This window comes from Catharus ustulatus, chromosome 12 (genome assembly GCF_009819885.2).
Source record: "Catharus ustulatus isolate bCatUst1 chromosome 12, bCatUst1.pri.v2, whole genome shotgun sequence".
Lineage (NCBI taxonomy): Eukaryota > Metazoa > Chordata > Aves > Passeriformes > Turdidae > Catharus > Catharus ustulatus.
In genome coordinates, this window is record NC_046232.1 from 5,797,569 (window position 1) to 5,820,641 (window position 23,073).

The following is a 23,073-nucleotide window of genomic DNA, read 5'->3' on the forward strand; positions in this document are numbered from 1 at the left end:
CCTTGGATTAGCAGTGGGAGCCTTCACTAACTTGGTTTCCCAGCCTAAAGTCCTTTTCTGTAGAAGTAAAGATGTAAATTGTTGAGCCTTGTGTTTTAGGACATTTTCTGGTGTGGCTGAGTCACTGCCAACATTTGCATTATTTCACCTTTGGAAAGTGATGACAGGCCACTTTTTCCCCCAGGGCTGCCAGTATTTTCAGTAAATACTGATTATAAGTCAATCATTTGCTACAAAAGACATATGCATTCCTTTTTAAAGGCCACAGTTTGCCCTGTGAGCCCTGCAGTAGTGACTCACAAGATCAGAACTATTTAAAGGTCACAGCATTTCTCTGGATTATGCACCCTGACAGTTCAGGGAAATTTGCTATTCCAATGAATTAGAACTGGAAAACCACAAGTATTTATTTTCTGCAGAAAAACTACAGCTCCACACTGCGAGGTGTCCCCCCAGCACTAAAGAACGGAATCATCGGTGAGCAGGAGTTCCTTCCAAGAAGAAACTCTCTGATACTAAAACTGAAGCCAGACTTTTTCCAGCCAGCAGAGGGGCAGACCCACAGTATGGAGCAGTACTTCAGAGACTGGTTTGCAAAGCCCGTTGATTTGCACGGCATCATTCTGCCCCATCTCTCTGGAACACAAATCAAACTGTGGAAACTCTGCTACTTCCGCTGGGTTCCTGAGGCCCAGATCAACCACGGGGGCTCCATCACCGCTTTCCACAGAGTTTCTTTGCTGGCAGACGAGGTGGACATGCTAAACCGCAGCCTGCGACAGTACAAGAGCAACTCCTCCTTGCAAGGCCACTGCTCAGAACTGGATCAAAGCAGGATGTACTTCAGAGCAAATGGTTTAAATGACACCTCAGGCGCCCCAGACTTTCTCTCCTCCTCATTCCCATTTTCTCCTGTAGGGAACCTATGCAGACGGAGCATTTTGGGAACACCTTTAAGCAAATTTTTAAGTGGTGCCAAAATCTGGCTATCCACTGAGACACTTGCAAACGAAGACTGAGGTGATGTGGAGGTTTAAAGGTTTGGGAAGAATAGAGCATATCATTTTGTCTTTTCTAACTTAACACTGCTAAATGCGGCATTGAAAGCTGTAATAATTTTTATATACAAACATTACGTAAGATTTGCACAAATATTTAAAAGCAAGGCAAGTCATGCTTCAAATCGCACAATTTTGTCTTCTCATCTGCTGGGGCATCTGCTCCCCAATTCCTCCTGTTTTTGGGGGTTTGGCTCATTACAAGTCATAGAGAGTTTCATTAGCAAATTGAAAGGCTTGGTGTGGTTGTTAGTGAGGGTTCTGCTTGAAATACCTTTGTTCTCCCAGGTAGTGACTGGAGTGACCCTTTGATAAAACAGCTTGGAAAGCCAAAGTCGTGCAGTGAAGATGAACTGACAGCTGAAATCTGGGAATATACTATTTTATCAGATTGTCTCATCAGGAGTAATACTTACTTGCATAGATACAAACATACTTACGTTCCATGACTGATCACCCTACATTGTGCTGATGCAGTGTATCCATGACAGGGGTTGCTCCCTTTTCTTACTCTGCCCAAAATGCATTCATTAACAATTACTCAGATTTGTGCTCTTTGTCATGAACTTGACTTCAGACTATAGAAATCCACATCAGGACAATGCACTGTTAACCTTAAAACATTTACTGTAGATATGGTATTGTAGTAGCTTTAGAAGTGCCTTTAATAGGGAGGAAACAGTAGCAGGATTACTCTAATGCAGCTGACACCCCCTCCAACCTTTTAAAACAGATCGTTGTGGCAAGTTCTTGTTCCATCCCCTGCTTCCCCCTCTCCATTTCTGGAAACAGCAGGCATCCAGAAGAAACAGCAGGTGTTCCCTCTTTAAGGTTAAGCTTGCTTGTAAGTCCCACAAGATCCTCACCTTTTTATAAGAACACCTCAACTACTCAGCATTATATCCCTGCACAGATCCCAATCCCTGACAAGCCTCTCATTTTTTGGTAGGATGAAGTAGCTTTCAGCAAAACCCATACCTGAACCCTGCTGATTCCAGAAAGGAGCACTGGCTCCCCATTGCCATTTCCACAAGGGGTGCAGTCACTGGTAGGCAGGTGCTGCAAGAAGACCAGTGAGCGGTGCCTTCTTTTTGCAGACTCCACATCCATAGGGACAGTGCAACGAACAAGCACTGCCTGAGGCAATTACATCCAACAGCCTCCCTCTGCTCAATGCAGCAGCCTCCTTGTTGTTCTGAAACCTTTTTAAATGATGCAATCTCCCTGGATGCTGTGCCACAAAAGGACTCACAGGGAGAAAGGCAGGAGTGTGAAAATTCCAGGAGTTGGAGAAATAGTGATGTGTCATTCTCATGGGTTAAGGCTCCTGTCAGCTGCCTTCTCTGAGCAGCGAGGCTGTATTTTGTATGAAATTATTTCTGTAATAAACACTAACGCTGTTTATACACTGAGCCTCTATCCAGCCTGTGTCCAGGTGTTGCCTCACCAGTTAAGGCACCAAAGGCCTTACACGATGGACTCAGTGTTCTCAGTTTTCTCAGTAGGGAAAAAAGAAAGCTGCAGGATGGAAATACCCCAGGATATTGGAGTTTAAAAAAGGGGAGGAGATAGGATTTGGAGATCTTTGTTTGTAAATGCAAACTGACCTTCAGCACAGCCTAAATCACAAACTGGGGTTTGGCTCCCAGGCTGTTCCCTGACCTCCAAGGCAGTGCTGTGCTTGCACTGCTGGGGTTGGAGAGGGAAGCAAGGCAGGGCCAAATGCAAAGGTGAACAATGTCAGGGGAGGGGGCTTCCTTTTTTACCTTACCAAGCTTCCAAACCCCGTTCCTATGCAAAGAAGCAGGCACAGGCTGTTGTGACACAATGCCAGGTGCTTCTGGGCAACTGTTTGTGGGGAAAAAACGTGTATTCACCTCAATTGCCTAATTATGCTGCAAGATGAGCTGAGCATGTTAAATGGTCCACAAACCAGTTGTGTTTATTTCCAAGCTTGCTGGAGCAGTCATCTCACTTGTTCATTAATCAAACGTTTTGCCATTCCTCTTTTCCCATTAGCTTACTGCTTTCCCTGGGCTGATACTTGACATAAAGACCTCAACCTGTGTGCTTAGTGTCTTTTGGTACCATTTTTTTTTCTTTTAAAATGACAGTTAAAATTATAGTGTGTCTTTTTTGGTTTAAAGGTACCAAAAATGTGTAAATAAATTACTCCACAAAAGCAGCTGGTGAAATTAAAAAGTGCTTAGGCTAGTACCCTCTGGGGGGGGACAAAATGGGTACTATATTTAAACAGAATTGTCTTTTATAAGATTTCAGACATTTCTACATTTCAGTTCTAAGATGTGTACAAATGCTGCACAGGGTCTTTGTATTTTATATATATAGCATGGGAGAGGGTTAAAAATAATATGCCTTTATAATAAACAAAACCTGTCTAAATATCTATTTGCCAAATAGACTGAAAAAGAAACCTTATACCATTCCAAAAAGGGAGTTAGGTAAGCAGGGGCTGATAGGGGGCACCTCCTGCAGAGAGGAAGAAATCCACCTTTCCCTAGACTTGAAGACAAAGTTCTGCTTCCTTGTGTCACATGGCCTTACTGAGGAGTCTGAGCAGCTGCTGTGTCTGTGGGAGTGAGCGTGTGCCTGTGGCTACTGCTGCTTCCTCAGGTCAAACAGCTCAATACTTCCTGATTCACTTTTGAAAGACAGGTACCAAGTGTTGATTTTGGAATATTCTCCACTCTGCATAGTTGCCTTATCAAGTCAGTAGGGACTGTTTGGAGTATCTTTAATACCTTTCAAAAGCAATTTTGGGGTGTGAGTATGTATCTGATTTCAGTGTACAGAATACTGACATGCAAGTTGTATATATATGTCTGTGTATATACATGTACACATATTTTCAAATTTTCATTTCTGTTCACCCTTTAAAACAAGATACTGTTAAATGCCATTTTCATGTTGGAAGAGTAGAAAAGCTACCAAGCAGTTCATCCTTTTGTGTTTGTAGAAAATGTGCATTACTGCAGCTGTTCCTGAGTCATGACTTTGTACCACACAGGGGGAGCGCTGTGGCTGCTGAGCGCCAGTGCAGCAGCTGGGCTGAGCGCAGGGCTGGGACTGCAGTGTCACCTCAGCCTCTGGGCACTGCCCTGTGTCACACATGTCCTGCCTCCAGAAATGCACTGAGAACTGGGTTTGTGTGTGTCTGCCCAGGCCTGCACGTGTGCTTCGTGTGCACTTGCCTGCAATGCCACTCTGATCAATTAACTGCCTTGTGTTTTAATGAAAATGTAGCAAGCTGGGCAAATCTTTCAGCTTATTCTCAGATGGAAAGATATTAAAACCAAAAAAATTCTAACATGTATTCAAGCAAAGGACAAAATCTTAAATTTGCCTCTAACCAAGAGACAGAAATCTGTACCTCAAATTGCTGTAGGCAGTAGGTTTCTAATGCTGTTGCTGTGATGGTTTAGAGTTCACCATTTCAACTGAAACTAAAACCTTTGTGCCTGATAATGATTAACTGAGTAAAGTAGCAGTGGCAGGAAGATTATAAAAGCCTGATGCTGAGTTGTGAATGTGAAGAAAATTAGAGTCAATAAAAGTTCCTACCTTTCCACACTGAACTTCAGGTGGTTTTCTTCCCCTAACAAAGAATAAATTGTGTGTGTGTGGTTTTTTCCAAGAATAGCATGGACTCTGTGCTATAGAGAGATGATAAATAAAAATGATGTGCAAATTATCTTGTTTCTTGCTATATTCTGTTATAGTGTCTGCAGTTTGCATGATGATCAGAATTTCTGATAGCAGGGAACTTACTCAGTAAAAGAATGAAGACACCAGAGAAAAGATGCTGGCTATATGTTAAAATTAAGAGAAACCCATGGGATTTTGGTGTCTTAAAAGGGAATTCATCTTTTTAGTTCCAGTTGACTGATATACTTCTGAATGAGCAAACACATCAATTTTACTGGGGCAGAACTGACTACACTGAGTGTGGTCATTTTGGCACTGACCAAATCCTGTCTACTACCAGAAATATTTCCCATTATACAGGTAATGCAGATACAACAGAAGGGGCTGTTAAATAAATTAACCTTTCATACCCAGCAGCACATTAGAACAGCATTAATGCTTCATGCCCTACTCTCTGCCATCCTTGAACACCTGTATCTGTTTATGTACAAGCGCAAAATTCAAATACAAAATATAAGTGGGGACAGGCAGAGAACCACACTGGACCTGACAATGCCTTGTAAGGAGACTTGCCCAACATAATGAATTTAGGCCACAAGGGCACCACAGAAATGAGCAGGACCTGATGGCCCAGTTTCTGTAGAGATCTTCTCAGGGCATACCAGTCTGAAGGCAGTTACTCCTCTTCACTGGGCAAGCCCCAGATCACCTCAGAGAATAAGTTAGAAATTATGGAGAGAAGGCAAGGGCTCTGCTTTTCTAAACACAAAGTGACATGCAGTAAATCATACTGACAGTTTTCTCAAATTACATCTTAGAATGTTTTGTGCTAAAAAGGACTACAGTAATGTTCCAAGAAACCAGAATTTTAGAACAAATTACTTTTAATAAGCAACAGCAGCCATTGGTGTGTGCTGCCCGTTCCTTCAAGAACACCTGAGTTCCCCACATGATCCAACCTCTGTCAGCTGAGGCGTTTGCTCTTGCCTCCAACGTCCTGCACGTGACAAACCTCCACTGCAGCCCCCAGCTTGTGCAGCTCACTCAGCCACAGCATCTGCTTGGGAGACAGGCGGTCGTGTGGGCCCTTCACCTCCACCAGCTGCAGGGAAAGGGGGATGGTTAGAAGTGGAAGATCATTAGCTCCCACACAAGAAGTATTTTTTTACAGCTGTTAGTTGCAACAAAAATAATAGAGATTTTAGCACAATGGAAAGTGCAGTGGGTGCTGATTACCCCATATTTCAAAATTTAACTGTAGGAGAATTAAATTTTATATAGTAAATATCCAGCAAAACACAGACAGAAGCGCTGTCTGTGAATTAAGATCTCTCATACTGAGATATTGATTGTCTGCACCCTCACTTATTCCAGCTGACAGCAACTTATTCAGGTGTTCTGGAGAACTATTTTCTGCTATTCAGCTCTGTATCATAAACACATAACAAGCTGCTCCAACAGATGAACTGTCCAATGGTCTTCAAGTAGCTATTCCACTACCATGCAAAGCACCATCCATGACTGTTTACTCAGTTTCTGTAGCAGACACAGACAGTTGTTGTAGACTCAGATAGTCCAGATTTTGTCTTAAGTGGTGGCAGTAGAACTCCTTCCTAACAAGTGTGGCTGATTGGTGACAGGTGCTTTACATTACAATTAATCAAAGACCTTTTATACACCACCCTGTCGATCGTTGCTGCTCCCTATGCCCATTAAATCTCCAGCGCAGGCGCTGGAGGAGCAGATAATCACCCACCGCTCTGTGGGGGCAGGGCAGCCGAGCTGCAGATCTGACTCCACCGCCACAGGAAATCACAACTTGTGGGGGCTGACAAGTGCAAGGTTTTACACGAGGAAAGGCAAGTGAGCACCGAGTATTGCCGTGCTTCCCACACACCTTGAAGTGCTGGCTGTGGGAGCGCCACACCAGCAGGTCGGGCAGCCCGCCCCGGCAGTGCCGCAGGTCCCTAGAAAGGCGCCGGAAAACACCGCTCAGGAACGTTCCTCCAAGGCAAGAGACCAGGCTCTGCAAGAGAAGGTTTGCTGCTTGGTTGGGGTTGGTTTTAATTTCCTGCAGAACCATTTCTCAACTCTCACAAGAATACTGGAGGGGCCGGCTCAGCTCTTTGTTTAGTCTGGTGTAACAAGAAACATAAGTAGATGTTTTTTACATCGATTTCCCTGCTGTGTTCCCAGCTACTGTTGCAAGAAAAGTGGCCATATGAGAAAATTGTAACCACTGCCTTTCAGAAGCAGGGACTTCAGCGCAATAATCCCCAACCCCAATTCCTCCCTCCCACCACTCTCCATCTGCCCTGGCTCAGTGCCTCAATACAACCTGTGAGCACACAAGGGCCACGTGTAATTGAATATCAAACCTAATTGGAGTGCCCATGCTGGACAACAGTTACTTACCTGGACTTGCTGGAGGGAAATAAAACGGCCCCAGTTAACCAGGGCTGCTGCTTTTCCCTCCTGAGTGGTCCAGACATCAGCAACCAACTTTGCCAGTGTCTCTGAGGAAGCTGTGTGAAGCTGCTGGAGCCTGGCCTCGATGACAGCCTTCCTGTTCTCATAGAAGCTGTCAGTATATAAATCCAGAGGGGATGTCTGGATGAAAAGGTAAATACAGGTGTCAGGAACTGCCACCACAGCAGCTATTCCCAGAATGACACTGTCCTACTTCATAATTTTGTTAACTACAAAGTCACTCAAACATTGAGCTGATTTATCTTGAACATGCCCACCACACAAATATTTATGAAATGGGGGGAAATTTGCACGTTTTAACACCCAGTGCAACAAACACTGGCCACATCTCGGCCTCTGCTTTGTTGTTTTGAACCATAGACAGAGGTTTCCTCTAACAGGCAAAGAATCCTGTGCATTCCTAGTGCTCTGAGCAGTAACGTTCCAGGCAGGATCTGGAATCAGGATTGACTCTCAGGCACGGTGAGCAGTTTGAGGAACAAAGCCGTGATGAAGCTGGGGCGGATCCTCCAGCGCCCACAGGAAGAGTCCCGGGACAGTGCTGAACACTCGGTGTAAAAATTCCCTGCAGCAATTCAGCTTTGTCACTGCTGATCAGGCAGGGCCTGAGAGGCACCAGCTTTTTAAAAGCATATGCAGAGTGCTTAGCAAACAGCCTTACACAAACAGCTGCTACACATAATCCCACAAAATACAGCCTAGTAATGATACAGAGAACCAGGTATGAGGTGTCAGCTCATCATTGTTGATGCCTGAGGATCATGACAGCTTTGCTCTGCATTAATAAGGACAAGAGGAGCTATTTGTATGAATTTGGAATTGCAGCTCTCCCCTTCCTGTCATACTTGTGAGCCTGGTGGTTTTCAGCTCAGCCACAAGGACTTCTTGCTTCAGATGGTGAAGAAAAATAAACCCACGAGTTCACCTGGAGTCATTGACCTTAGGGTGTTACAGAGAGAGGTTGGAGAGGGCTGTGTAATGTTTGCTTGCTTCTTCCTTTGGAGGAGGGATGATGCCAAAAAAATGGTGGGGTAGGTGAGGGCATTAACAAACCTGAGTTTAAAAATAAGGCTATTGAAAAAAACCAAACTTATTTTTTTTACAATAGAATGTGTAATCTTCTAACGAGATGAACTAGGCTGGGCATGGCAGTGTTTCTCCACTGGCTATCAAGGGCACCTTGCCCAATGAGCTCAGCTACAGGGCACAAGCATTTAACCACACCAATCCCACCCTCTCTGACTGTGAATCCAGTCTGACACAACAACTGGTTACTGAAGAGGTCCTTGGCAGTACACCAAATAATAAAATGAAGGAAACACTTAGATCTGCCTGGAAAGTCCCTTAGAATAAAATGTTAATCTAATCCCAAATAAGATTTTAACACGGTTACTGAGTCTACAGCAATGAATTAGCTAAAGAAAGCCTTTCAAAATTACCTGATAGGAAGTTCTGAACACGTCAGGTATGTCATCCATGAAAATGATATCCCACATAAGAATCCCATACAATGTAATAAACGTTGAGCCTTCCCCATGAATACCTAAACGGCAGAATTTAATAAAAATGGAAACATTAGTTTCTACAGCAATGTCATATGAAGAGGTACAGAACCATCATGACCCAAAGCAGAAATATGCCCTGTTCAGGTTCATGGCCAGCTGGTGTCAGCACACATTCCCACTGCAGCTGCAAATGCAGTTCATTCATATTCCCCAAGCCTGCTGCTCCCAGGCCAGGGGACTTCAGTTGCAGCACAGTTTCCGTTCCCTGCCTGGCTCCCACAAAGCCTACTGGGCTAACTCTGACAATTTTTTAATACAAAACCTTTTTAACATTAAAAAAGATACAACATGGATGATAATAATAATATATTCAAAGCATGACATATATTTATAGTATATAATTTGATCTTGTATAAAATATTATTCTATATACCTGCTCTATTTTATTGTAAATATTATATATTATGCCTTTTATGTATACATATTTTTATATGTGAATACATTTGTGTTAACGCATGTATACATGTGCTCCTATGCATGTTTATATGTTCATGCACACATACAAGCATGTGAAAACAACACAGCAAGGACACCAAGGAGGGCTTCTTCGAATACCTCAACACCAAAAGGAAAACTCAGGCTAATATGGGCCCTGATAACAGCGGACACAGAGAGCAAGGCTCTGGAACACCTTCCTTGAACTGGTCTTCACTGCCAAGACCAGCTAAATAATGCCTGATGAACCTGACTGCCTTCTATATTGAAGTGCTGTGCACTGGGACAGGCTGCCAGAGATGCTGTGGAGTCTCCCTCACTGGAGCTATTTCACAACAATTGTGTACCATGTGCTCCAGAATGACTCTGCTTGAGAAGGGAGGGTGGACCAGATGACCTGACTGTGAGCCCTTCCAACCCAAACCATTCAGAGGTTCTGTGATTCTGGGAACATTTCTGTATGAACACAGGGAGACATATATATGCAATATATATATATATGTATATATATGCAAACACAAGGAAACACTTTTTCACTGTGAAGGTGATGAAGCACTGGCACAGGCTGCCCAGAGAGGCTGTGGACCCACCCTCGCTGGGGACACTCTAAAGATGGACATGGTCTGGGAGAGTTGGCTCTTGAGCTGAGGGTAGGACAAGGTGACCCCCAAAGCTCCCTGTCAACCTCAGCCACTCTGTGATGTGTGTTTATTATTAGCCTGTTAGTACAATATATTATCTATAGTAGTATACATAATGTTACATGTCACACCTAGAATCCCAGAATATGTGTATCACTATGTACCATATAATACAGTGTACATGCATTATACATGCATGATACCTCATACATATGAGTGTGTGTGTTGGGGTGTGTGCATGGAGCTGGCATAGGCATTCTGGATCATCACTAAACCACACATGGCCACTGTGTGCTAAAAAACATCTGAGCCAAGAAGGCCAATGGTGAGTGGGTGGGAGTGAGGAAATGAGTGGGGATTTCAGCACTATTCTCCCAAATTCTAAATATTGTTCCCTTCCTATTCACTTTTTTTTTATATGGCCACTTTTGCTGCAACAGTATTATCAATAAAATAAAACTATATTAAAATATATATTTTATAGAAAGATACAAATTTTTAAATAATCTGCCTACCTTTCTGAATTTTACTTTTTTCCTGTAAAACAGACCTATATATTCCTATAGTTTATGGCTTTTCATAGCTTCTAAATTGTAAAAATACATGAAAAACTACTAATAGAGCCTTTCAAAAAATCCTGCAGTGTTGTGCTATTGGTATATACTGTTTTCATGGTCATCATGATACCAAAAATCAATGCAGGTTTAAATTTCCTTAGTGACACTCCCTTAAATGATAACGCTGTTTTACCCTTAGCTGTTCAATGGTAAGGAAGGCAAAGTAAGCAACTTTCTTTGCAGATGAAGAAAAAACACTGAGGTTTTTCCCAATATATTTCAAAACCACCTTTAGTAACTGAAGGCAGCAAATCATTAAAGGCCAGGAAGCAGGTCAGGTTGAAAATACATATTCGAGCACTTTGGTAAGGAAGTGATGTATTGGAGGTGTTTTGGAAGGAAACAGAATCAGCCTAAAATCTGGTCTAATGAAATCAGTTAAAACTGGTCTATTAACTAAACTGATTAGTAGTTTCTTTACTACTATTATTTTACTGCAAAATAACCCCAAACCAACAGTACTGTTACCCTGATCGAAACCATTCCTCCTGTAATGAGTTAATGCCAGCTCCTCAACTGAGCACATGACTGTGGATACCCTGCAGTCTTCGCCTCCTTCTCCATCACCAAAATCCTCCATGAGAAACACAGATTTTCCCATTCCCGTCTGAGGACACATCTTTCCACTGATCGTAACCTGAACATATTAAAACATTTGGTTACTTTCCAGCATCACATTTTAAAAGCTTTAGCCCAAAATTCCCCTTTCAGTTTTCTTAAAATCAGAACTAGATTTGTTTCCAAAAATCAGCTGAATAAAATTTAGCCGGTCACTCCTGTGTAATCACCTTGTTTAGCTTTCATAAAGCCTCACGTTTTTAAGAAAACAAATGTCTAGCAAAAATTCTGGGCAGATGGGAATGTAGATTTGTATATGCAGAACCAGGAGCAAGAACACAGAAAACTGAGGAGACAGACTCTGGGCTGAGACAAAGAAGGGCTGCAGGGAGACATGTCATGAGGAGACAGAGAGAGGAAGTGAGGCTCTGTTCTGATTTTGTCCAGACAGAATTAGCTTTACAATGGTATGGAAAAGATAGACTCTTTTAAAAATCCATTCTAATATGATGCAAGTGCCCCACACTGAATATTTGCATAACACATATTTAGAATGCATAACTTCCAAAGGTTTGTAAAGGAACAGTGGCATTTTTTTAGCCATTAATCTAATGCTGACAACATGCTAAGGTTACTATTACTATTTCTAGCACACAGAATGCTTGGCCTGCAGCCACCAGAGACAATGTACTGATCTGATCAGACTCTTCAGCCAGAAAGGCTCTGAGGGCATTGCTGATAAATTAGTGGAGTTTATGGCTGATCACACCCATAACAAATATAAAGCAATGCAAATTAGATCAGTGTACAGCTGACTAACTTCAGATGAGAAGCTGACAGACATACAAGTATTTGATTACAAGAGGCTTTTGTTTTAGAAACACATTCGTATTCCTTTTCCTGCACCATGTCAGTCAGAGGCTGGTGCACAGCATGCAGCAAGTCTCCCAGATTACTTTTCCTTGTCAGAAGTAAAAAGAGCTCACGAGCTGCTGCTCCCTTGCTTACGTGTGTCACATCCTGCACGGTAAGGATGGGCAGGTCCTGCAGCAGGTCCTGGAACTGCTTGCAGCTGGGGGAGTCCCTGATGCGAAGGGCGCGCTGGCACAGGGACAGGCGGTGCCCGGTGCGCACAGCTGGGTCTGCCAGGCCCCTCCGGATGCAGCCAATGGCCTGGCAAACAGCAAGGGGACAAACAACAATTTACAGAGACCTCTGCACACCTCTCTGTACAAGAGCAATTGATTCAAGCACACAAACGTAAGTGTAAGAACGAGTGTACAGGAACAGGGCCACCTTGCTAACTGATGTGGTGAAGTTCTAGCCAACAAGTAACCTTTTGCACAGGGAGGCTTCTGGATTCAAGTTTATACTAGTACAGTAAAAAAAATTCCTCTCAATTTCTACTGATCAGTATAAGATTAAGGAAGTGGATTCATTTAGTTGAAACTGGTTGTCTGACCTTAGGATTTCTAACAAAATCTGCATTTTTAGAAGACTCTACTCCACTGTTCTTTCCGTAAGAAAGACTTAAAAAAATGTTTTCAGACAATGCCTGCAGTGTTTCCAGCCTTCCAGCAGCAGTTGTGAAGATACCTTCTTAGTGTTTTTCAAGTGCTGATGTAAATTCAGAGCCAGGCGATCCCACCATCTCCCTCTGCTGTCAGCACAATACACATCCTGGGCCAGGAGGCTCTGCAGCTGCTGCACTGCTTCCTGTAGCAATGGGATTATATTGGATTACAAAACCAAGCTCAAGTTAGCTCGCCACTTTCCCTTCTAACTAATGAACATTACAGAAACTTTGTCTCTGGACAATCCAAACCTACTTTTTACTCCACTACTCAATATACCCATTTCAGATCCATATGTGTATCTTAAAAACTCTAGAATAGAGATATTTTTATGTAAATTTAAAGGTTAGCTGTCAAATATGCAGTATTTTTATCCTTTCTGTATCCCTTATTGTATAATAAAAGCATCTTAAGTATTACTTGTTGCTTTTTTGCAGAGGTGAAGTCTTTTTCAAAATAATCTGATTAACATGTAAGTCAGAGGCCTTTGGAGATGTGAATTCCCAAAGGAAGAGGTAAGGATTTCTAGAAGATTTCTCTTCCAAGATTTTTCTTATTTAAAAGCAATAGCCAAATCTAGTGAAACACAGATCTCTTTAAATAATGAAACAAGCATATCTCAGCAATAGTTTTATGGTGTATTACATATGGCAGATCTTCAAAGCATAAGCAGAAATCAAAACAATTTAACTTTCTAAAGCAGCACAAAAAAAGTGATCTTTTCCCTTAAAAGTAACTTGTTACTAGAACCGTAGCAAGCCCTGGCAAACATTACCACCATTTTCCAGCCACATCAGAAATGTGTATTGATGTACAAAAATTAAGCACATATTTCTCTTCACCTCACCACTTTACCTTATACTTGTGAAGTCTCTGCAGAATTTCAACTCCTTGAGAAAGGATTCTTGTGTACACCCAGCCAACTGTGAAACGTTGCAGGTAATCAGGTAAAATTCTGTGATAGCTGAAAAATAAGAGCAGTTTGGATCAATTCCATTATGTCAGTTTTACTAAGAATATTTATATCTAAAGCATTTACCAAACTCAATGCCTTATATATCCAAAATGATCTGAAATGAGTATCCCAGCTGCGAAGTCAAGAACCCAAAGGTAAGGCAATAGTTTGGCTTAGGGAGCAGGTACAAGCTGCACTTGCACAGCATATTTTAGTAGAACACCAGTAGAATTATCAGTTAATCAGTTTTACAACAGACACAAAACAGTGACTTACTACATCATATTTTGTTACCAATTCATTCTCAGCAGTTTAACTTCAGAAACAAAGCTGGACAAAAGAAAAAGTCTTGACCAGGAATTTCCTGCCATAAAAAGAAGACTAACGTAGGCACCTCTGTGTTTCAGGACAAAGTCTTTTGAATGCTTTATTAAAACCAAAATAGATTTTTCTACTGTATTCAGTGTAAAATGCAGCAGACCTTCAGATTAACCTCTATGAATTTTCTTTTAAATCAGTTGCCATGGAATTGAATATAATGCCAAACATAAGGCAAACTTGTGGTGTATCATTAAGCCAGAAAACAAAACAAAACAAACAAAAAAACCCCACCAAACAAACAAAATAAAACTGATGCAGAACACTTCAAATCTAATACATGTGGTTTCATTTCTCAGATATCCTGTAACATTTCCTGAGCAACACCCACTTGGAAATCTAAAGACACGAATAACCCAGCATGTTTTCCCATAACATTTGCAACATCCTTTTGTTCACAGTCAATTTTAATTTCTGCTAATTGTCATTTGTTTGAAAGCCATTAAAAAAAGAGCTATGACAAGAGAAAAATAAGGCACTTGTTCTCCTGCACTGGTGCATTGAACAGAACTATTTTAGTGCTATATCTATTCCTACCAATTCTTCCCCATGATTTTATAAAAAGGTCTTTTCACATTGTAACTTAAAAGCTAAACAACCAGGAAATTCCAAGCTTTCAGGAACATTGAAGTCTCTTGCTTTATCAGGTTTACATTACACCCCTAGCTGATAAGCCTCTCTCCAAAGCAAAAGTACCCAAGGTAAGATAATACACTTAGCAGTTTCCAGTTCACTACCTCAAAGAGGGATGATTCTTCAGCTCACTCCAGGTTTCTTTAGCACACAAATAGAGACGATTAGCTTCTTCCCAGTTCCCATTTACCACAGAGGTGGCTATATCATTTGACAGATGAACAGCAGTTGCATATCTGTGGTAAAAAACTACAACTTTAATGCGGTTAAAAAGCATTTATATCTGAAAGAAATAAATTCTTTCCCTTCCAGTTTCTGAAGACATTGAACCATCCAAATACATGCAGCTATCTTTATTCCTAACCTTGTAGAATTAGCGGAGTTTAAACTAGCAGGGCACATTATGTTTAAATTTACTTAACACTAGAGAATATAATTTTTGTTTAGCTCAGAATCAGCATAGCAAATGAAGAAACAGCTTTCATCACATGATCATGAAGCAAATAAATAAGCTATTTTGTTTCAAAGTACAAGCCACTGTGAATTACAAGTCCTACCTTCGATATAAAAATGTATTTTAAATAATTGCAAAACTAACACTTCTACATATTTACATCTGGAGTTCTACATTTGAATGCTTATTTCCTGCACAAGTCTTGCAGTAAAGCTTTTTTAGAAACGAACAGAGTTCCAAGTTGCCAAAGCTGTCCCTACCTGATGAGATCCTCTCTGTCCTGGAAGACCTGTGTTTTCCTGTTTACTGTGTAACTGGGGAACACCATATGCCCCATATTTGCCCTAAGGACTGTGGAGAGCAGGCCTTGCCCAGCACTGCCGGCTTCTTCCTCCTCCAGTGACTCAGGCAGTGAAAACAGCAGCAGGATTCGGGAAAAGACAGACCGAACACCTTTGCAGACCCTGACACATTTTCCAGCCAGGTTCTTCACCCTGGAAGGACAAATAAAAATATTGTAACATGGTTTTTAGCATGACTTGTAAAAACTAAAATATACTGACTGAAGTATGAGAACAATTTTTTTTCAAGCCAATTAATGCATAAACTTGATTTTCCTTGAAAGCAGAGAGACTATGCAGTTTAGAATTCACCTTTCCCTTTGACTCATTGTAAACTGAAATGCAGTGCCACCTTTTTTATTAATAAATTTACTAAATGCATTCCTCTCTTCACAAGGCATCTAGATTTCAGTCATTTGAAGCACAACTTCCATTCACCTGCAAAATTTAGCTGTAAACATTTACCTTTTTAAAATCACTGTCCCAATACCAGCCTGACTCCTGCTGAAGATCGAACGCTGTTTTGACAACTTCAGAAAATCATCCACAAGTTGCTGTTTCTGACCATTTGGGTTTGGCAAGTGAAAGACTTTTGCCAGTGTTCTTAGCTCAGGGGCTGAAAGCAAATCCAATGCTTCACACAGGTCTTCCAATTCAGATTCTAAAAATAAAATTACCCACATATTTCCATTGTGTTATACACTCAAGCAACAGCTCAAAGTATCTTCACAAAACCTAGTGCTAATCTAATGATTTCAGTTTGATGCTCAAAAGATAGGCTGGAAATAAAACCCTTTAGACCGGTGTCTGTAGAGCAGGTATTTGTTTATTGCAGCGCTGGAGGTGAGGGGGATTTCTCCTCCTAACTCACCCGCCTTTGTCAAGTGCTGTGGTATATTTGTACAGTAAGTATTGCTTAGTGCTACTCTGTCATTATAGCACCATCATATATACACCAGAACTAATTTACGTGGTATGACTGATGGTTGTTAGATAGCTCTTTTGCACTGTGCTTGCGCCTGCCCAATTCGAGGAGCTTCGGGGGTCTTTGATGAAGGCTTCCAAAGTCTTCTTCACATCTGAACTTTTCAACTTTGTTTTTGGAGTATGCACAGCTGTGGTGTTCCTTGGTCTGTCTGGTCCTAACCAAATTCTTTATTTTGTCACTAACTGGTTTTACATTTGCCAATTCCTCATTAGTACTATACTTACCGACCTCTGAAACTATCCACCTGCTGGGTTTTTTTCCTTCTTGTTTTGTCTATTCAGCACTAAGCAACTAGTTAACCATACACTCCATTACATTGTATAGAAAGTTATTTATATCAGGTTATATAGGTATAAAAGTTATGATTCAGGTTATATTGATATCAGGTTATATAGATATATCAGGTTACATTGATATCTTTTAATTCAAGTTATAGAAGCACCTTGTAACTTTGAATCAAGTTATATAGGCATCAGCTTCTTTAAAAATGTATTAGCAAATACAATCTGGTTCACCCTGGAATTCTTCTGCACCTTCTGCTGGACCATTTCACAGGTCTACTTCAAAGGAATGGAATACCCAGGAAAAAGAATACCCTTTACAACTTCAAAACAACTGCAAAGATTAAAAAATTATGTTGAATTATTTTTAAAATGCTGTCCAGAAAAACTGGTCTTCTCCATTATCTAATTTGCACTATGAGTATTTTCACAAGACCACTCATCTACCTGAAGCCTTTTTTCTGTTCCTCTATTCTCTTTCCTGGGCACAGACAAGCATGCAGTGCATTGATCTCTAACATGTCACAACTTCAGATTTTACTTGTAGTATTTTAAAGGTTTACTAATGCTGGCCTTACCTGTTTGTAGAAATCTGGCCTCAGCCAGTTCTTCAATTATGGGTGACAAATCCGTGCTTATCTCCCCATACTCTATTTTGTTCACCTTTAACCAGTTCAGCTTGCGTTGAAAAAGTCTCACATACAACTTCTGTCCACCAACTGCAAATTTTATTTAAAGCAGGGAAGGACAAAAAGAAGAGTGAATTCTAAACACAGTACTTTGATGTAAGAAAAATTACTTTGATGTAAGTACTCTCTAAAACACATTTTAGATCTCCCCATGTTCTACAAGCAGACTTGGTAAAATACCAGTCTTACCTTTCCAAGTAATTAATAAGTTTATTAGAATCTTTAAGTTTTATACTTGGAAAAGTATTACAACATATTTTGTAAGTAATGTGCATTACTAAAATGCATTTTGACATGTGTACTCTTCAAGAAATATTTCATTTTATAGAAAAAGAACTTCGTTTTCCAACCCTGCATTCTGTGTTGTTTTGCTCTCTTACACAGTCATTCAATAACCAAATATTTCATGCTAGAGAACAAAAGAAGCTGCAGCCTGACAGAACAATTTCATAATCACAGAATACCTCTCTGCACAGCATTCTTCAGATTCTTATGCTTCCAAAGATAAGCCAAATTATACTGATATATCTACTGAAAACAATGAGAAAAAAACCCTCCTATTAATTTGATTTTTATCATGGAAGTATTCTTTTAAAGTACCTTTTAAAAATACTTTTAAAATACTAACAATGCTGAAATTCAACAAAATAGCTTATTAAATTTTAGCTGAAAATAGTCTAGCTATTATTACTACATTCAACAACGTTTTGAATACTTAATTCAACCCCCATTAACTTCTAAATCTGTTACCCCTGTCTGCTGCTGCTTAACTGAAACTGATCATTAATAAAAAAACACTCAAACACCACCAGAGCTAGATATACTTAAGAAATGGCAGATAAACACTAAATATTTATTTAACAATTCTTCTGTTCTTATAAAACTTTTTCAGCCTTTTCTTTATTAGAATCTTTCCAGGATCAGCTCACTGGGAGAATTACATTCAGACATATAAGCCTGTCATTTTCTCTGTGGGTTTATAACTCCTTTAAAGTCTGCCCCCAGCTTTTATCATTCTGGAGAAAGGGAGAAGGTTAACATATGGACATTCTTTCCCCAGACCATGGAACTGACCAAACTAGTGCTGCAATAATAATTTTGTAAAACACCTCATCAACTTATCTGAGTGAAAGAAAACTCACTGAAGAATGATAGACATTTCAGCAGAAAACAATTAAATACTGGAAAACACCTATATTCAAGCAACTTCATAGCAGTAAGGAGGTGTGTGGACTTCTTTCTGTTATGATAACTGAAAGACAACACTTGGTAGAAACTTCTCATGTGGGACAGATAACCCGTCTACCTGAACTTTTAAAGTATCCTGCCTGGTACTTCTTGAAGGCAATGACATTCATCTGCCAGTTGTCCAGGATTTGTTATCTATTGATTTAGTGCTATCCTTCACTTCTCACAGCTCAACTGCTGCATCTTTCCTACCCTGTAAAGAGAGATTGTTTCATCCATCACCCTCACATCCAGTGCAGACATGGATTTATGAGCACCATTTTGCAGTAATTCTTTCTGTATTCCCAACTCACATGAGAGAGGAATTCTGAAATTACACTACTGAAAGAGAAACAAGTTATTTTATCCAACAGAACAAGCTCCTGTTACTGATCAGCATTCTTCATGTCCAGGGAACAGAGTGTGGAAATGGGGAAAGTGTATCCTCAACATCTCTTTTAGTGTTTGTCAAAGTAGTCAATGCCTGCAAACACTACTGGCCTAACTGTGAGTTTATTCCTGGATCTTTGGATGCGATTGATGTGCATCTTCTGCTTGCCTCAGAGAGCCAGAGCCACTGCTTTCTTTCTTTATATATTCCCCTTTAACTACCTCAAGATAAGCAAGGCATTACCAAGCTCCAAGATGTCACTACTGCAATATTATGGTCTGGAGCACACCAATGAGCTCTTCAGACCCCCCACCCAGGTTTGGCTGCTTGTGTCCATGGCCCAGCTAAGATCCATCAGGATGCAAGCCAGGCTGCTGGCAGGGCTGTGTGAGGTTGTTCCCCCTGCCCCCTCCATTCTCTCAGGAGCTGTACCCAACAACATTAGGAGAGTTTATGTACAAAAAGCCACTGAGGGGTGTATCTCCTCAGTAAAAGGAGCTTCTTCCCTTAAAAATTTCATCAAGTTAAATTGCCAATTGATATAGCACTTCTCACATAAAACTATGTAACAATGCTCTCTACAAGAGGGAATATAGAAATGTATTTTTTAAAAAAAGATACCTGATAATTTGTAGAACTTGGTTATAATGTTCAAATCTTGTTCATTAAATAGTCTGACATCATCTTCATTCTCCAATACTGTTCGTAGCACTACTAAAAAATTCTGGAGGTAGTATGGGTGACCAGGAGAGCTGGGCACAGAGAGGACCTCATCTATTTTGTCTAGAATGTCCGCAGTGGAATCCTGAGACTCCGCCTTTTCCACAGTTTCTAACAAAGTATGGTTCAGGTCATTCTTAAAGTCTTCAAGAACTTCCACAGGAAGTACCTCTGCCTCATCCCTGCTAAAGCAATTTTCTGTCCCACAGTTCACTTCTGTCTTTGAAGAAGGAGTAACCTCAGTGTGAGGCTGAGTCTCGATTTCCAAATCACTGGTCAGCTCTGCTGAAGTATGGATGGCTAGAGATGTTTCAGATTTATCAGGACTAAGTATTCCACCTTCAGACCTGCTTTCTGCTTCGGTGCTCCTTGTACCAGATGGGAACCTTTTGTCACTACTGTTATCGGCCAGTAAAGGTACTTGAACCATATCTACAAGGTCTTCTTGATAACATTTGTTTATTTCAGTTTGAAATTCAGGTTCCCTCTTTGAAAAATTTTGTTCCTGGTGGTCTCTCTGAGAAGGCTGATTTTCTTTCTGAGAACTCTGCCCAGCATCAATCTCATCACCATCACCATCATCCAGAGCTGCAGCACTGTGAACAGCTGGAGGGGAAGAGTTGATCTCTTCATACAAGACTTGTTTTCCTCCCTGAAGACAGCGTCTTCTGGACAGTTTTGAAGACAAGCTTCCCAAGGAGACTGTTCTAACTGTTCGAGCCTGGCATTCATTGTTAACACTAAAGACTGAACTATGACTGCTAAAATAAGGACTAGTCTGTTGTGATGCACTCCCTCCCGCTTGCAATAAATTACTTTTGGAAGGGCTTGTTTCTAGATTTAAGAGGTTTTTTGAAAAATATGAGCTGGAATTATTGCTCAGATTTGCAGCTAGGGGACCCTTACTCCTAAAAGAATTCAGTGTAGCATCAGTGGCACTAATCTCACTATGGTTTCTCTGACATGTTTCATCAATGTGCTTATTTATTCCATATCTTGGCACCAATTGCCCACATATGGGACAGTTAATTTTGGTAGGGGGGACATTGTTAAAAAAGGAAGTAATAGAGGATGATGCTGAAGGTGTAGATGGTGTTCCTGTAACTTCTACTTTTTTTGTTGTTTCTTTTTTCTTCTTATTTTGACTGAGTGACAAACTTATTCGGGATCTTTTGATTCCTGAAGACCTAGCTTCTGCCATTACAAAACTTCACAGCGATTACATGGTACAGACAACTCCATTCAGGCCATATTTCTTTATTCTGTATTATTTAAAAAAAAACCTTTTCTTGGCTTTTCCTTTTTCATCTGGAATCCTCTGACATGCTTTGAAAAAGAAAAATACATTGAATGAGTGGTCTTCTAAGGTACCAGATGCAACCAAGACGAACAGAAGACAAGTGGAGAAGTCAAGCAATCCTTAACTTACAATGCTGCTTCCCTTAGCTTGCCTTAGCAGGCAGGGAAGCACACCACAGGCAAGCTGAGCATTGCAGCTACCTTTAAATGCCTTAATAAATGGAAAATTAATCTCAAGTTTGCATTTACATTAGCAAGCAAACCTGGAACTCAAATAGGCAAGCCCTCCAATTTTCACAGAATAGTCAGAGTTGAAAGGCACCTCTGGAGATCATCCAATCCAAGCCCCTGGCCCAGGCAGGGTCACCTGGAGCAGGTAACACAGGAACATATCCAGGTGGGTTTGGAATGTCTCCAGAGAGGGACACTGCATGAGCAACCCCAGGCAAGCTCTTCCCGTGCTCTGCTACCCTCACTGTGAAGAAGTTCTTCCTCATGCTGAGGTGAAACTTCTCGTGTTTTAGTTTATGGCCACTGCTCCTCGTCCTGCCATTAGGAACGTTTTACCATTGTTTTGTTCGCTACCGACAGACTCTTTTCGGTGCCAAGCGCCCGTTTCCAGAGCACTCACCGGGCCGCCTGCAGCCCTCACTCCCACAGCTGCCGAGCCTGCCCGAGCCCCTGGTGCGAACTGACCGAGCTGCGCCAGGGCCGGGGCTCAGGAGCTGCCGACGGCTCCAGACCGCCGTCCAGGGGCTCTGAATGGCGGGGCCAGGCTCCCGAGAGATTCCCGGGGCCACCATCCCGACGCGCCTGTCTCTCGCCGGCCCGCCCCGCTGCAGCCACAGCCCCTCCCCGCGCTGGGACCCTCGGCCACCCATGCCCCGAGGGAAGGGGCCCAGCCGGAGCCCCCCGCAGCCCGGCCCGGCCTCCCGCCCTTCCCCACGCACCAGCACGGCAGCCGCGCGTCGTTCCCGGGGCCGTACGGGGCCGGGCCGCCCCCTGAGGGCCGGGCCGGGCCGGGCCGCTCCGCCCGCCGCCAGGCCTGAGCAATGCAGCGCCGATGGCGGGCACGGCGCGCTGCGGCTCCCTCCGGCACAGCGGGGCCCATTGCAAGCACCGCGCCCGCCGCCGATTGAAATTTCCTTTTACGACAACGCATGGAACACAGCTAAGGTGCACAGAAGCCGCAAGTGGAGGTTTCTTTTGGTGGTGGTGAGGTTTGTTTGTCTCTTTTTTTTTTTAAATTTTAAATTTTCGTTCAGGAAAGAGCAAATAGTTACATATTTTCACTCTGAGAATTACTGTTTGTATGGAGTCTAAAAACAGTGCTGCTAAGGGAGATGATTCCTCTGGCTGATAAAAATAAGCATGAGGGAAGGGCCCTCGTCCCTGGCTGTCAGTGTGTGCAGGGACGGGCCGGAGGAGGGACCAGGCCCTGCTCGGTGCTGCCCAGCAAGGGGACACCAGTGAGGGAAAGGGCACAAACTGAGACACACAACTTCCACCTGGGCATGAGGCAGAACTTCTGTACTGTGCAGGTGCCTGAGCACTAGCTCAGGCTGCCCAGAGAGGTTTTAGTGTGAGGAGTCTCTCTCACTGGAGCTACTCCACAACAATCCTGGGCCATGTGCTGTGGGATGACTCTGCTTGAGCAGGGAGCTTGGACCAGGGCCTGACTGAGGTCCCTTCCAACCCGAACCATTCTTGGACTCAGTCTAAGTTAAAAGATGCCATTTCCTGACTCTGGGTTATTTACCACAGGCTTAAAAATCTTTTGTGTGCTCCCTGTTTGCTAATCACAATTTCAAAACATTATTTCTATAATTTAAATGCCTGGATACATCTTAAGTTCTTCAATAAATGCAGTTCCTCCTGCTATACATCCAGAGCTATTACAACAGCAGATACAAACTCTGGGCTGTAGCTTAAAGAGACTGTACAGTCTCAGCACATGTCATGTATTTTATACCATTATGTATCTGCCCACGCCAAGAATCTTTCTTTTTGGAATAAATCCGAGTTCTGTGGTAGAAAATAAAGAGTAAAATCTACAAAAAACCTTCCGAACATCACCTCAGAAGTTCACAAAGTATTGTAAAGATCAACACAG

General features: G+C 41.9%; 2 protein-coding genes across 3 annotated transcripts in view; one reads left to right on the top strand and one right to left on the bottom strand.

Annotated features, from left to right (window-relative positions):
- Positions 1–4,770, top strand: part of MTMR10 (myotubularin related protein 10) — a 35,740-nt gene extending 30,970 nt beyond the window's left edge. Inside the window, exon 16 of the mRNA XM_033070811.1 lies at positions 420–4,770. Within this exon, the coding sequence (XP_032926702.1) occupies positions 420–1,019 (600 nt within the window). The 3' untranslated portion in view covers positions 1,020–4,770. The remainder of the gene's footprint in view (positions 1–419) is intronic.
- On the bottom strand, positions 4,485–21,746 carry FAN1 (FANCD2 and FANCI associated nuclease 1). Of its 2 annotated transcripts, XM_033070810.2 has the most exons (13): positions 19,563–21,745; positions 17,213–17,353; positions 15,831–16,026; positions 15,285–15,518; positions 14,675–14,806; positions 13,460–13,568; positions 12,627–12,746; positions 12,039–12,203; positions 10,941–11,109; positions 8,654–8,757; positions 7,140–7,334; positions 6,622–6,750; positions 4,485–5,826 (listed from the first exon to the last, which is right to left on the bottom strand). In XM_033070810.2, exons 1-13 carry the CDS (start codon positions 20,860–20,862, stop codon positions 5,689–5,691), a joined length of 3,132 nt encoding a protein of 1,043 aa, XP_032926701.1. In that variant the 5' UTR covers positions 20,863–21,745; the 3' UTR covers positions 4,485–5,688. The 2 variants fall into 2 exon arrangements, with proteins under 2 accessions (XP_032926701.1, XP_042635607.1); XM_042779673.1 differs by lacking the exon at positions 4,485–5,826 and having other exon boundaries at positions 6,628–6,750; positions 11,011–11,109; positions 19,563–21,746.
- Positions 21,747–23,073: the final 1,327 nt, after the last annotated feature.

Bases quoted from the DNA above. Each gene is read 5' to 3' on its own strand.
- FAN1 (XM_033070810.2), bottom strand. From the start codon at position 20,862: ATGGCAGAAGCTAGGTCTTCAGGAATCAAAAGATCCCGAATAAGTTTG. The intron at 17,354-19,562 runs GTATCTTTTTTT...TAAAATTTGCAG, and splicing joins CAAGTTCTACAAATTATCAG to TTGGTGGACAGAAGTTGTAT. The intron at 7,335-8,653 runs GTAATTTTGAAA...CTTTTCATCCAG, and splicing joins TGTTCAGAACTTCCTATCAG to ACATCCCCTCTGGATTTATA.